Raw genomic sequence first — 15,854 nt, 5'->3', positions numbered from 1 at the left:
TATCAAACAAGTCTATGTTATTATTCTAAAACTGAAAAAGCCCTTTCAAAAAAGGGAAACGCTATATTGGCTTTGTTGCTATGGAAACAGGAATGTGCATAAGGCATAGGGAGAGTGCTACTGATGACTGAGCTGTGAGCTCGCGCTTGTCAAATGCTATTTCACTCTGTCAGATTTACCCTCTCTCTAAGAGATCTGAACTCCATCTTTAGATGAGTAAACTTTAATAGGCACAAGAAATACTAATTTTACAGCTGTATTTTTGTGAGACTATTTTTCATATGCTTATCTACTAATGACTTATCAGATTAATTAGGAATAGGAACCAAAGTAATGCCAGATGTTCATAATAACTTAAAATTGCCCATGGCTTAAAACTCAGTAGTATTATCAGGACCAAAAGTTCATAAGTTCATACAGAAAGCAATCCTGTGATCTAGTAATTTATAAACATAAACTACAGCCTTTGATACGAAAGCATACATATAAGAAAATTCTGCATTGTATAAATACAAGATTATTACTTAACTTTGAAGATCACTAGTATTCTTTTCATAGTATATTCACAAAACTCAGATTCTTGAAAATTTAAAGGAAAGTCCTAGTAATTAAACTCATTTGGAAGTTCAGTTTTTGTTTCTGATCATGAAGCAGGCATATTGCAATGTACTTGAACTTATTCATTAGCTGAAACTATTTTTTCTGTTTATTAGAACTAGACCATCATACTTCTATGATCTTTTTTAACTTATCTCTCTCTTTTACTTAGTAGTCAGTTTCAGCACACCAGTGCTAACGCACTGCTTCCTGTCCCAGCTGGGTAATGAGAAAGATAGGGTGGAAAAAGTTAAGTCACTGTGATTGCAGAACAGACATCTTTCCACAGAGTGACCAAGATTTATCCTGTTCTGTAGAGAATAAAATTTTCCCCTGTTCAAGTCCTGCCTGCATCATTGGTTCAAAGCCATCCCTTAATGCATTTCCAAGGGTCATCAGATGATTTGAAGTCATCCAAGCTCTGAGAAGACTTAAGTACATAGTTCTACTTCTTTTGAAGCCATTTTCATAGAGGGAGATACAGAACCCAGCAGGGGCACCTTCCTAAAAAATTAAACTCCTTATAAGCTGAATTAGCTGACTGCGAAACTTAAAAGCAAGTTACTTAAACTTCACTGCTTCTGATGCCTTGAGAGGCTGCCTAGAACAGAGGCTAGACGGTGTTAAAGGAATAAACTAGATATTTATTTTAAAAGCTTCAAAGAATACACCTTGGGCAGTACAAGCCATGGCTCCACCCAAGATGGATTCTGAGTCACAAATTTTCACACTTTTATAAGTTTTGGTCCATTTATATATTGGGGTGATTTTTCAAATTGCAGCTTCATGTTATGATGTCCTATCTTCCCAGATTGTTCTCCTCAATTCACTGTTGTTTATACGTTTTGGGCCTGAAGCTGAAATGGTGTCCTTGATTCTGAGGCTGGAAAAGGATTGCTTTGTTCAGATAAACTGTGAAAAGAACCTGCTGACACTTGATATGAGGTTCAGAGTTAGATACTAATGAAGCACAGAATCTGAAAAATATGAAAGCTAAAACTTAAAGCATCGCTTCCATACACTTAATTGCAGCTTAATACAAGACATGAAGATAACCAAAGTAAAAGCTCTAAGTTCAAAAGGATCTCATTCATGTCCTCTGAAATGTGGTGCTACCAGTCATAACCTGTCCTTCAAAAGACAGTCTGTCTAGCTAGCTGTATAATTTACCTTTTTTTTTCAAACTAAAATGTAAATTTTTCAGTCCGAACCATGCCATAAAAATCTTTTCTGTCTAGCAGAAAATTTTGGTATTGTGATATTAAGTCTAACAATTTTTGGGAATTCTTGGCAGAATTATGTATGCTATCTGAATTCTTACAGACAGCATTCTTGAAAGAACATGATGTTCTCTTAAGATTCTTATAACTGCCTGTTATTTCATAACTTCCTGCTGTTTTAATAATTCAGTAACGTATATGCTACCTTTACTACTCTTGGACAGAACAGAGAAACTTGAAAATTAATTGAAATTCAATATGCCTTAGAATCAAAACAAATGTCATTATTCTAAACACTGAAAATGTACAGTAATTTCACAATTATAAGCCGCACTCCAGGTGACAGCAACTTTTCGTTCTTTGTCCATATATAAGCCGTACCTGATTATAAGCCGCACGTTACAGAGTGTGATAAAAGGTATCTATTCTATCACCATCTGTTGAGGGTGGGGGCAGTGATCCTTATCCCAACGGCAGATAATCTGCTGATGGGCCATCCATTGAAACCAGGCAGGGCGTTGTTCTTTATCTTTTCACAATCCATCCTTCCTCCAGCCAGTCATTTTCTGCTAATGGCCCATTGAGTCCCACTGTGGGACTGATAAAATTACTGCATCCCATTGGAAGTTGCTCCAGCTAGGGGGAAGAGCCCAACATTTCTTACCAAGATAAAAAACAGAGGTTTTGGGACACTAAGGGAAGCCCTTTCTCCACTGGACTCCAGAGGAAAACCAAATTTCTCCACATCACTACTGGACCTCCAGAGGGAAACTGCACCTTGTACAGGAGCACTGCTTCAACTGAATCACATCTGTCACTGCAGGAGGATGCAGCCACCATTTAATGGGACTGCTGCCAACACCCTGCCTGACAGGGTGTCAGGCTGTACTCTGACTTTGTCAGGGCTTGGAGTCTGTTTCTTTGTAGTACTGTATTTCTATTTCAATTTCCCTAGAAAAGAACTGTTATTTCTAATTCCCATATCTTTGCCTGAAAGCCCCTTGATTTCAAAATTATAATAATTTGGAGGGAGGGGGTTTACATTTTCCATTTTGAAGAGAAGCTCCTGCCTTTCTCAGCAGACACCTGTCCTCCAAACTAAAACAGCAACTTTTCATTCTTTGTCCATATATAAGCCTCACCTGATTATAAGCCCACTTTGGGTTCGGACCAAAATTTTAGTCAAAATGGTGCGGTTTATAATCATGAAATTACTGTATTAGAATATTTTATGTTTCCTTTATGTACCATTTGTTCTGGAAGTGTTATTCTATTTTACTCCAAAAGCATCAAATTATTTTATAGTCAAGATATTCAATAATTATGCTCAAGTGCTTGTCTGGCAGAGACCAAGCACAGGTGCACAGACTTAGTATCTACTCTGGGCTCTAAAGCTGCTCACGGATTTTAACCACTGCTTATTATATGCCAACTGCAGGTGCAGCCTCCTGCAGCAGGGATGGGAATCAAAAGGACAGACAGAAACTCATGTACATACTCCCATCTTGTCTGACTTGCAGAAACCCACCTGCAGACAAAGAGCTCCAGTAACCAGTGTCTCCTCCCAAAATGAGGGTTTCAACACCGCCCATCACCCTTTACATTGAGTAAGGTCCCCAGCCAGGTCTCAGAGAGACCCCTCCAAACAAAAAATCCCCTGTAGCAAGCCAGCTGCTCTCTAAGGGATTTGCAAATCCTTTCCTAAGGGCTTCCCCAGGCCACGTGCTTAGGAATGGTATATCTGTGGCAGTTACACTCTTTTGTTGTTCATGTGTCTTAGTCAGACCCAGAAATTATAAGGAATAAGCTCTTTGAGAGGCTTGACAGCCTACCATAAAAATACTGAATGTGTCCATCTCAGCCTTGGAGTTTGAGGCACAAGGCGGAGTGAGACATCAGTGCTTGTCATGCTTCTGTAGCAGAATTTTAGGCACACATGAGAGAGCACAAATAACTGTGGACTCTGAGGTTCCTAAAGAAAAGTTGGATTTCTTGCAATTTGTTTTACTAATAATTTATTGAGCTAAACATTGGAAAGTAGAGCTCACATAACTGCTTGCTTGGCAGGCCTTACCCTACATTCTTTCTTCAATGTAAGAAGAATGCCTGTTTGCTCCTACTCTGTACAACAGGATTAATATGACACATTGTGTGGTATCCAACAACTAGCATTTAAAGCATTTAGACAGAACATTCAGTTATAAATAGATTTGGGAAATCATGCATCTTAAACTGGATTAAAAATATACGGACAAAACTAATGATGTCTGACACTTATGAGAAAGTAGCATGAGTCTTAATGCTCACTTTGCACTCTCTATGCCATGGAATAGCCAGCACAAGGTAGTAACAGCCAGGAAAACTCTGCGTTGAGGGAATACCAAAGCAACTTCTGTGATCTCTAACCCTGTTAAAACTGTGATGGTGCTCCTGCTGCTAATGCACCCACAAAAAAGATGTTGCCTTTACATCATCTGTTACTGATGGCATGGCACATTTTCTAGGTCTGTGCATCTTAGTCGAAAAGAAAGAAATCCAAATTCAGATGCAGAAATCACTTGTATAATATAGGTGCCACGATTCAATTTTTTTTGTTTTTTGTGCTGAGTTTTAAACTTTTCTAATGATACAAGTAATTTCCCCAGTTTTGAGACCCTGACTTTTGAACACCTGCTCTCTCCAGATTTTCTACTGGCATCTTATACTTTAGTCTATCCTAAGAATAATGGTGTTATTCATAAAGAAAGAATGAATTATTGAACTGAGCTATGAAGTTGAAGGTGAAAATAGGTGATCATGGTGACAAGTTGCAGTAGCTCACAAAGTTACCAGCTACTTACTTGCATCTAACCTGTTACTGATGTGACAAAATGAATTGGTTCAGGTGTCCCCTTTTTCTAAACCCTAGCCTTTCAGTCACTAGACAGTCACACCTTCTTTCCCCTTCTTTGTCTTCCTACTACCTTCTGTACCTCCTAATTAGGTTTAGAAATCACCACCTTCAATTTAGATTTGTCAAATTTGCTTCTTTCATTTCTTCCTCCTATCAGGGCAAAATCTCCCAAGAAAAGGGAATCAAAATAAGAGGGGTGTTTTGAAAAGACAAAATGAGTTGTGAATGTGAAATTTTCTTTGGCTTCCCTCCCCTTCAAAGATTTTTTTTTTTTTAATCCTGTAAGAAGATTTATCAATGCATCATATTTTCTCTCTCTTCTTCTCAGAGAAGTTTCTGTATTAACTACATCCACTCCTTGCAGGGAAATTTCTTTCCCCTCTTTGCATCCTCTCGTGGCAGACATTCTCCTTTTACTTGTTTTGCAACTTATTCCCTGCTTAAAGCAAACCACGTCCCCACACTGACACAAAACAAGCATTATGTCCCACTTGCCTCCAACTCTCAAGTAATTTTTTATCACCTTTAAAATTAACTGAAAGTGTTACTATGCTAAATGTGGTTTATAATGATACAGTCTCCTCCATCTCAGTGCTTCTCTAATGCAGCTGAAAAGCATGGCTGGTATTTCTGGTGACCTGCATACAGGAATGATGGTGTAAAATGCTGACTGCAGTCTTGTGATCAGAGAAATGACTTGGTACCTCTGCTGCATAAGCACCCAGGGGGCAAAGGACTACTCGTGGGAGTGAGTGAATGGAAGTAGGTGGATGCTGGCTGGCCCTACTAGACCCCTCCTTGAACACATGCAGGGAGAAACTGTGTTTGACAGACTAACCATCTGAAGATTATTGATGCTCCAATGTCTGTCCCTTCTGAGGAAAATAAACATTTTGTGGGATAAAGAAAGGTTAATACAGGAGGGAGGTTCTTTCTACTAGGAACTGCCTCTTCTCCAAGGCAGGCAAACAGACCAGTACTGTGAGAGTGAGTAGGAGGTGGCTCAATGAGTCATGGGAATCTCAGTCTTGGGATACATGCTGAGAGCTGTGCTACTTGTCATGACCAGAAAGGTACCAGTGTGATGGCCAGGCAGGACAGCACAGTATATGGGATCATGCTGTTCCAGGTTAGTCTGCCAGAGGCTGACTAACCCTCCAATTGTTCACCCAATGGGCAGAACACAGTGAAAACAAAGCCAAAGAAAAGTTCAAATGATTCAGGTAAATTTATAGTACTTATCCAAGTTCACTGTATAGTCCAAATTTTTGGGAGTTCACTCCTTATGAAATAGTTTGGGCATGGAAAAGTAGCAGAAAGATATATCACTAGCTTATACTCATAAAAAAAGGAAAACCAACTAATTTTAAACACTGACATGATAGAAGGATCACAGTTGATATCCTTCATTTGCAGAATCCCAACCTGAATTTATTATGAGCAAGATTATTAAAATTTGAATGCAGAACTGTAACATGCGCCTTTTAAATTTATGGGAAGTGGGGTGGGGATGGTGAAAAATTACAGCCAAATCCAGAACATAATTTTTTTGGTTTATCTCCCCATGTAAATAATTGGTCTAGTATTTTACCCACAGCGACACACATAACCCACATTACTTTGCTTTAAAATACATATAAAGCATATTTGGCTTAATTCACCTTTTCCTTATGATTGTAACCCCATTAATCTCAGAGAAGCTACTCTCATTGAGATAGTACTAAAGGAAGGAGAATCAGTTTTTTGGTTTATTTTAGCACAGAAACAGTAGCTGATTTGGTACTCTTTTACCTGGTATACACAGCTCAGGTAGACAGGTTCTGGGGATTCTGCAGCCAGGTAATTGTAGTCCTACAGACAGCATGTATGTTGCCATAAAGTCCAACCAAGGCAAAATCAGCATCATTCAGCCTGTCAGGCAGGACTTGCAGTTGTCAGTGAATAGCTGGCCCCATGTAAAAGCACACCAGCTAGTTAACTTAAAACCACTTAAGTAAGTTGCAGTGATTACAGTGTCCTTGGTTCAGAGCCTCATTTATGTGATCCATGAAAAGTAATGGACTTTAAACTTCAGAGCTGTCAAAGCAGCACTTTAATAAGCTCTGCAGTTTGCAAAGAAATTGTATTCAAGACACATTGGCCACAGGTTTATTTAGCCTATTGGCCCAATTATGACATTCTTCATGTCATATGTTCCAAGGTAGCACAATTTTAACTAAAACACATGTTTTCAGTTTTTCATGTAATCACTGAGATATGAAAAGAACCAGCATTATAACCTATTTCTCAGAGTTTCCTGCTTGGCAAAAACTTTGATCAAATACATCAAAGTGAAATGGGGTGAGCTCTATTCACAGCTCTCTAACCACATCCCATGAAATAATGTAAGAAGACAAACGAAGATGTATATTGCAGCTTTATGGTCACAATAACAACAGTATCTCATGGAAGTCCCTGAGTGCTCTGCATGGTTGAAATGGGATTTCTTCTTACAATTTTTGTCATTAATATATGTTCAAGGAAAAATGCAGTTGCAAGAAAAGACATGCTTGAGACTGCCAAATACTTACTGGTGGCTAATTGCTGGAGAACTTATTCAGGAAAAATCCTCTTAAAATAGAAAACAGTATTTTTAAACTACTGAGGGCATCAGAATATATTATTATTTGCTGAATCAGAAACAAATGGGAAAAAAAAAGTTAAAATGCCAAGGGATTGTTTTTCCGTGCTCCTGAGTTTTTATTAAAATCCAACGAAATTTATTTGGTATTTCATGTAGCTCTTTTTGCTGATTCTTCTTGCCTTCCTCCCCCCGCCACCTCCCCCAATTTTCAGTCCTTCTTGCTGATTCACACGCATTCATACAAACCTAAAGTGACAGTACAAATCCTTGATTACTGAATAATTATCTTGCCTTAATAAAAAATAAACTACACAAATTCCCCCCAAAGACTTCCTTTCTTTGTTTCTTCTGTTTAACTAAATTACTTAAAAATCAGAATTTATTAATGAGCTGCTCAGCATTTAAGGCTTCACTAAAAATGCGAAATATAGGAACTGCAAAAAGTCCATCAAATTTAAAAACAGTTCAGCACATTAATAAAAGCATTCCTTGGTGATAGAGAAAGGAAAGCTTAGATAAATCAGAATTGTATATATTACAGTCTCTTAAATGCATTTTTCTTTATCTGATTTTAAGAGTCTATATATGCATAAATCTCATCATATGTCTTTATGAAGCTGATAATACTTGAGCTACAGTATTAACTAACTACGTGCACAGCTGAAAGCATTAAAGGCCAAATATAAAAAGCACACCACTGAAAATTTATCCTCTTATTTCTCTGTAAGATAGCAGCCATATAACAAATTTATAAAAAAAAAAAGTTGCAATCCACTCAGAGTTTCACATTTTTCTTTGCACATATGATACAAAGAATCATTCAAAGCAAATCTTGTAAGCATGTTCTGCAAGTTGTCATTTGTGCTGCAAATGATCCCACCTGCCACCAGGATTTGATTTCGTAGCACTTATTGTAATAAAACTAGGTGTCATTTATATATATGGTATACGAAAACATCCAGAAAAATTAAGTACCTGTAGAAAAGGGAATTCCCTCTCCGCCTACCCTTAAATTAGAAACTCTTACACAGTAAAATGAGTCCTCCTAGACTAAGTAATGCTCAATTGTATTGGAAATACATGACTCCTTTGTAAGTATAGCCTAGGCTAACTAACAGATAACTACTTTTCCTGTCATCAAAATGCTAAGAAATGCAAACACACCGTTGAAACCATTCTTGTGTACATACTTATCAAGAAACATTTTCTTCTTTCAATTGGCTTGACACTACCTTTGTTTTCTCCTTGAGGTGAGGAATCAGACTGCAAATCAGTGTTAAACAATGGGGCTTCTGAAGTGAGCCTATTTCTCAGTACCTTAGTCAAGGCTGCAATTCTCTGAGCCAGTTCAGCCTCCACTTCAGGTAAGGTTTCAGCTTTCCTCATGGTCTGCTGCAGCTTCTGCTCAGCCAGCTCGAGACGCTCTTGCAGCTGTCTGTTTTTGTCTTCCAACTGAAAGCCAAAGACAGATAAACAATCATAAAAATTAAAATCAATATTAAGGATTTTCCTTTCCTTTCTGAGTGAAATGATAGCAAAAGTCATCAACAAGACAAGGGCAAGACACCCCTCAGTGTGGGAGAGGTTACTGGGGAGGTATTAACCCAAGTATGGAACAATGTAGGCTGCCAGTGTTACTTCTGATTTGACACTCAAGGATCTCATGAAGGTGAACAAAAGGACTTGTAAAATGGCACTAATTAAGATGAAAAAGTTCCACTGACGGATGCAGTATTTATCTGAGCAACATTATAGTACTGGTGCCAGTAAAATGAGAATTTTCTAAATGGAAATACAGTCCATCTTTCAGAAAAATTTACATATGAGCTAAAATGGGAAAGAAGTACAATTCTGAAAGGATAGAACTCCCTGAATAAATTGCCAAACGGTTTTCTGAATGAATGGTAGTCATGTTTTGTAAAAAGTTAAAACTGACATTTGATTAATTACAATTAAATCTCATTTTACAGAGGTGAAATTGAGTAAGCTGCGATAACTATTAAAGGGAAATAGGAGGACTTTTTATAACTGCAGCATTTTTTGGCCTACTGAGATGCACCCCAGAATTAAGATTTTTTAAGAGTTGGTGCTTTCTTGTTCAATCCAGGTAATACAAGACAAAATGAAGAAGGAGTGTGACTGTAGATTCTTTTTTAATCCTTCAAAAAACATGACAAGCTAGGTTTTTCTCATCTCAGTGCTGCAAATGAACTTTAAGTGTGACCATGTATATGTTCTAAGCCTAGTTGTTTTGATTCCTGCTTTGAGGAGGCAGAACTCTATAGCACAGCATGACTTACATTGGCAACAATAAGAACTCAGACACAAGTACCTTACTTTTTCCATCGTTGGGTGGTTGTCCCCCTGACAATTGAAGATACCTCTTAAAATAGTCTAAGGATGCTGACAAAAGCTGGAGAGTTTGGGTTCTGATGGTTTAATTTCCCTGAAGAAGTAGTCAAATCCATATATATACACAGAGATACAGGGGGATGTGTGCATGTGTGTGCAAATACATCTGCATACTATTACAGGAAGCAGAGATTATTGCATCACACAGGCTAATTTCCCATAAAGCACTTTAAATTGTTTAAAGACATGCTAGGAAGAAATGTCTGATACTGAGGTTGGGTTTGAATGATACAGTTTGAATGATATTCACTTCATGTTTACTTTCAGTTTATGTCATATTCTTTAAATCACAACACAGTGTTTTATGTTCAGTTTGAATTCCAGATTTGGAATCACCATGGAAACAAAGTACCATGAGAGAAAGCTGCACAGTCATGTTATAAGCTTTCTTAAAACATATTCACAGTTAATTTAGCTTATTAAAATGTTATTTGCACTCTAGTCATCTGTAAAATCATTAGAATATGTAGTATGTAAATTTTGATTTTTCCTGCAGAAAAGAATTCTTGTAGCCCAAGCTATTTTTTAGAAAACTAAATTCCAAAACTGTTACATAAGAAGCAAGGATATTCCACTACTTAAGGAATAAGACTATGTGCACTTATAAAAGACTCTATCAGAAAACACAGTTATTTTCCAACATTGAATGTACACATTGAAATTATTGTTCGCAGCTGTAGTAGCTGATACAAAATTTAGAGATGCTGAACAATTTAGGACTTTTTAGACTAACTGATCTGTTGATTAAAACTGAATAGATTAACCTAATGAGAACTTCTTACAGTAAACTGACATCGATTGTCATTGTGCATGAAGAAAACAAGTGACTAATGCAGGTGCAGCACCTGACGCAGGATGGCTTCCTTGTTTGCCAGTTCATTTTCTAGCTTATCGTTCATGTCGTGTATGGAGGTGGATTCTCTCTGAGCACTGAGGTAGCGCTTCTCCAGCGTAGTTATCCTTTCTTCCATGTCTTCCTTTTGTGCCATTGCCTAATGTGATTGAAAAATCCCCGTCAGGAGCCATGCAATTAAAACAGTACATAATTTTATACCAGTTTAATTTTCATGCTAATAGTAGACAGGAGTGTAAGGTATGCTCTGCAGTAAATGCTCAGTTTCAGAGTTATTTGGGATTTCTTGTAGCTGTGATACAGAATCACAGCATCAGCTTTGAGATCATCAGGTCCAACCTATGGCACAACTCCACCTTGTCAATTAAGCTGTGGCACTGATACTATACTCAGTCAATGTAATAGAAAGATAACTAATGTATACTAAAATAGATTCTAGAAGCCAACCATCCAAACATATTGAGAATATCTGCATAGTGAGAAACATTACAAATTTAAGTGGAGGAAAGAGACAGAAAATTAAATTTTACTTTCATTTATTGAGAGAAAGGAATAAAATTCTAGTACTCTTTCTTAATTTAAATTTTCTCTCTCCTATATTTAAGGGCTTTCTTTCATCAGTGCTCAAATTTTGCTGCTTGTATACATTGGCCTCTATCAGTTTGTAGTGGATATGACAGGAACAGCAATCAAGAAATATGAGGTGAGCATGGTGAATTCCTTACCTCTCTAATGTCTCTCTGATATTTACTGTTCATTTCCTCTGTTTTAATGAGCTCCTTTCTTGTAGTCTCTGCTTCTTGCTCTACCTCTCCCACCCGAGAGGACAGTGCAGCCAGACGCTCCTTCATCTGTGCCATTTCATAGTTTTGCTTTTCCAATAGCTCCTGAAGTTCAACGACTTGACTGGCTTCATCATTTGAGTCTATTGAGCCATTTGATAGGCGCTGTTAATGGAGAAGTGACATTGATTTATTATCTTTTAATGTGGGGTCTTGCTAAAGAATTTCTAAAGCAAAGATTATTTTAAAAATTACCAAAGTAACTAGTAAGAAAAAAAAGCAACATTTTCAAGGTATAGTTATGAAAAAAATAGCAGAAGATTAATTCATTGATTTCAGAATGTAGCATCACAGATGTAAATACTTGCATTAAGAACAGAATACTACACACAAAAAGATTTTGTTTGGCATTATGACTATTTGAGTACAGATTAAAACAATACTTCTAAAAATCACCAGATTGCTTTCATTGGTCTTAACTAAACTTACACAGCATTTTATTTTAAATAATGTTAATGTTGTTTGCAAAATATACCCTGCTGCAGACAGGAAACAACATTAATAAATCACAAACTCAGTGTGCCAGAAACTGCTTTCAGAATAGACAACATACTGGTTAAATCTACATTAGAAACAAATTCTGGTGAAGTAATTTATATGCTGCCGAAAGCCTTGGTATTAATATAGTTATAAACAAAAAACAAAAAAACAAAACAAAACAAAAAAAAATCAAGATTTGGGATATGATCTCAGCAATATGATTTATTTTGCAAATAACTGATTTCAGGATAGAAGTGCATTCACCAGCAGGACTTGCTGGTATTGCCTCATTGCAACAGATATTCACATTAACCTTTTCCAGTATCGGCTAAGCCTACAGCTTCATACAAGTTTAATTCTCTCATGCCAAAAAACAGTTATAAAGAACAAACAAAATCAGAAATATTTGATTTGACCTGCAACATGAAAAAATAAAACCAAAGTACCTAACCTGTCATTAGCATTCCCGATTATGTACAATTTTATACTATGTGACACAGGAGCAAAGTATTTTACTGTAACTATATTTTTAGGCATTATAAAGAAACATTGGTCCCAAATGATGCTTATTGTCCAAGTGATAATGTGTATAGCAATGTATATATGGAAATACCCTAGCAGGTTCTGAGGGGAAACCAGCTTTCATTAGCATTTTGTATTATTATTGTCAAAATAGATTTATACAGAAATCTTCTAGCACATTCTAAGAAAATTATTTAATGGCTTTAACAGCATTCTTTTCTCAATCAGCCATAAAACGAACCCAGATCAAGGTCACCTGTCCCAGTGTTCTTCCCTGAATAAAATTGCTTCAAAAATTCACTCTAGTAACACTGTTCCAAAGTTATATTCTTCATACTACCTAATTATATTTTAGATATTTTATGTTAGCTGCTGAACCATCGTTTATCTACTTTCAGGACACCATGGTAAGATAAGCATAGCAAATTAAAAACTTATTTATACTTAGTTTGATATTTTGAAAGTGTTCAATTAGTCTGCTTGAATCAAAATGCTATTAAAATACAGCTGTCACAAACTAAATAGTACTCAAATACTGAAACAGGATAAGACATCCAAACCATTATACTTTCAAAATTTTGAAAATTTATGATAAAGTTTTTATCTATGACAATTATAATTTATTGTTTTACAGCTATAATCTCATACAGCAATTTTAGCAGTTTTCACAGGTTAGAAAAGTTTATCTTGCATGGAATTTGCCCTACAGTTCTCTGAAAAGTAGTCCAGGAATTCTGCAAAGTTATAATAAGCCAAATATCAAATCTCAAATGCAATAAATGGCATGTGTTCATGTACCTTATGTGATATAAACCCTGATAATTATGAAATGGCAACCCATGGTATCTGAGAGTATGTAAACTGCAAGAGACATACTCTCTTTTCAATAATGAAGCTTTTTTCCTTATGATATGAATAACTAAATCAAATAAAAATTAAATCTGAAAACCATTTTTTTTCCTGCTGATTCACTTAGTATTCAAGATTTCTGGAAAGACAAGTGATACTGCAATTAGAATTTGTTTCTCATATCCCTATACTACCCCAAAATTGAAAAAATAGTGTCTAATTAGTTGGAGTGGTGGAAAAGGAAGTACTGGAGGCAAACTGAAGCATTTGGGAAATCTTTAAAGAAGGAATGCTAAAGAAAACTTTCTAACTGGTCAAAACACTAGCACAGAAAATAAAAAACATACATGATCCCTAAATCTGTCTTAGAAGTTAATCATCCAGATGAAGTCTTCAACAAATTTTATGATGCTGTCTATCAAAGGCAGTCATGAAAAAGCTACATATGGACACACTCCTTAAGTTCAATTAGTTCAATGAAAGAATCTAAGACCAATAGCTATCTTTCCTTGAAAAAAGAAATGTGGCAAATAGCTCACACGCTTCAATGCTTTGAGGGTTTTTTGCTAACTGGTTTACCCAATACAAACAGTCCATCTGTTTCTATCACATTTACTTTTTCAGACTTCAGTGCTTCAGAAGTGGCATTATCACATATTTTCCCCTCATCTTTCTTGCCTCCTACAGACATGGCAGGTACACACAGCTGCAGTGTGTGCTCAGCATCTACACACACTGTGAGGGCCTCTGCTCCTGCCCCTTTCCACAGGTTTCTCAGCCCCATCAGAAATCTCACTGGCGTTGGACTGGAAGGCTCAAGAGAGGCTTAAGATGTTTTTTCTTGGGCTAGGTAAGAGCAAAGTTTTATGAGCAATAACATCTCTACTCAGCAAAGCAACACTTGCATTCCTCCTTTCCTGGGAACAATGAGCGAAAGAGCAACAGCAAGAGGATGCCTGTGGTGGGTTTTTGTAAGCTGGGATACTTTTTTTTTCTTTTTCTTTTCTGCTACATCACCATATCACCCCACTGGATAAATAACTGATATAACATAAATACCATGGTTATTACTATGGGTTTAAATATATTCTTCCTTCATAAAGAAAGCCTTTACACTCACCCAAATGTAGTTAAACAAGATGGGATAAGAAATAGAAAGGATGGAATAATCATCAAGTGAATCTGATGACAGTGATGGTACTAACTATAACAGGTGACACACTCAGAGATAGGAAAGAGGAGATAATAGGGATTAAACAAGAAATAAACAAGAAATATTTGGGGGGAGAATTAATTTTTTAAATTTCTTAAGGTCTTTGGAAACGGAGGAGGAAAGTAAATGTTCCCGGCCACTGAACAGCATGAAAAGGAAAATAACATCCCTGGAATATAGTTTTCTTTCTTTCAAGAGCCAAAAAAAGCACAGCAATAAGACAATCTACTGCTCACATAGGAGTGTCAGCAGGGAGAAGGACAGCAGATTGGAGCATTACAAAGAACCATAAACCCCCCCTATATTGCTGCTTTACTCTACATGAGATAATAAAAGAAAAGCAACTGCAAAAATGGTAAAAGGAACACTGTGTGAAATTGTAAATTAAAGCTAATCTGGAATATTGTAGTCTCTGTTAATCTAATTTATCCTGCCCTTTCAGTTAAACCCTAGCAAAATAACACCGGAGTCAAACTAATTGGAGTTATGCATAATGTAAAATAATAAAAAAACCAGTAAGGACACCCATCTACAGAATTTCCCAGAAGAAATAGTAAAACTGTCTCAGGTTATACAGCAAAGTTCTTTTCCATTTTATTTTGCATTTATGCTCAACCACATGTGTGGTAAAATGTACAGGAAAACTTAATTTTTAAAAGCAAATCCCAAGAACAGTAAAAAGGCATCTCCAGGTGACATTTTCTTTCCAGTTGTAGAAATTCTGGCACAAAATATTTGGTCCACGAGCAATAATTTCTGTATTTTTTGCTAGACTTCAACCTCAGAGAGTGGTGAAAAGGAAACCAGTAACACTGCTTGAGGTTATCTCTGAAAAACCTGCAGCAGAGACAGGACTCATTAATGTGACAGAACTCCTCATTTTTGCCTCTTAGTTTAGGTAGTAGGAGCACAGGTGATTCTCACAGGATGCCCGTATGGACAAGCATTTCCATGTTTGAGAACTAAATTTAACCATAAGGCACCTTTGAATAATTGAAAGTAATCTAAAAATTCAGAAGTCTGGTCTTCTAGAATTCCTAGAAGAAAAAAGTATTTTTGTGGTGTAAGTACTGGGTTGCATGGTTGGGGGTTTTATGTGACAGTGTATTCTCTCTTTTTACTTGTGGTCTTGTTTATTTAAATCCTAAAATTGTGTGCTTATGTCTACTCTTTACTAGGACACTCTAAATGATGAGTAACACTAATTGACATTTCTTTTTTAAAGTACTGGCAAGTTCATTGCACCACAAATCCCCATTGCACCATGATCCTCACATGGAAATTTGGAATTTTTTGCCTCAAATCTCAGGGGAAAAAAAGATTAATTTTAGCTCTATAATGATGTAGATA

At 36.6% G+C, this 15,854-nt stretch overlaps 1 protein-coding gene across 13 annotated transcripts in view; it reads right to left on the bottom strand.

The window, feature by feature from the left end:
- The window catches only part of PPFIA2 (PTPRF interacting protein alpha 2), a 289,892-nt gene that overhangs the window by 56,049 nt on the left and 217,989 nt on the right, over positions 1-15,854 (bottom strand). For all 13 annotated transcript variants that reach the window (XM_033056917.2, XM_033056913.2, XM_033056914.2 and 10 more), the window contains 3 exons: positions 11,324-11,545; positions 10,591-10,737; positions 8,651-8,785 (listed from right to left, as the gene is read on the bottom strand). In XM_033056917.2, coding sequence (XP_032912808.1) covers positions 8,651-8,785; positions 10,591-10,737; positions 11,324-11,545 — 504 coding nt within the window. The remainder of the gene's footprint in view (positions 1-8,650; positions 8,786-10,590; positions 10,738-11,323; positions 11,546-15,854) is intronic.

The sequence above is a fragment of the Catharus ustulatus genome, chromosome 4 (genome assembly GCF_009819885.2).
Source record: "Catharus ustulatus isolate bCatUst1 chromosome 4, bCatUst1.pri.v2, whole genome shotgun sequence".
NCBI classification, from domain to species: domain Eukaryota; kingdom Metazoa; phylum Chordata; class Aves; order Passeriformes; family Turdidae; genus Catharus; species Catharus ustulatus.
Note: the sequence above shows the minus strand (reverse complement) of the source record. Positions and strands in the feature narration are given on the sequence as shown.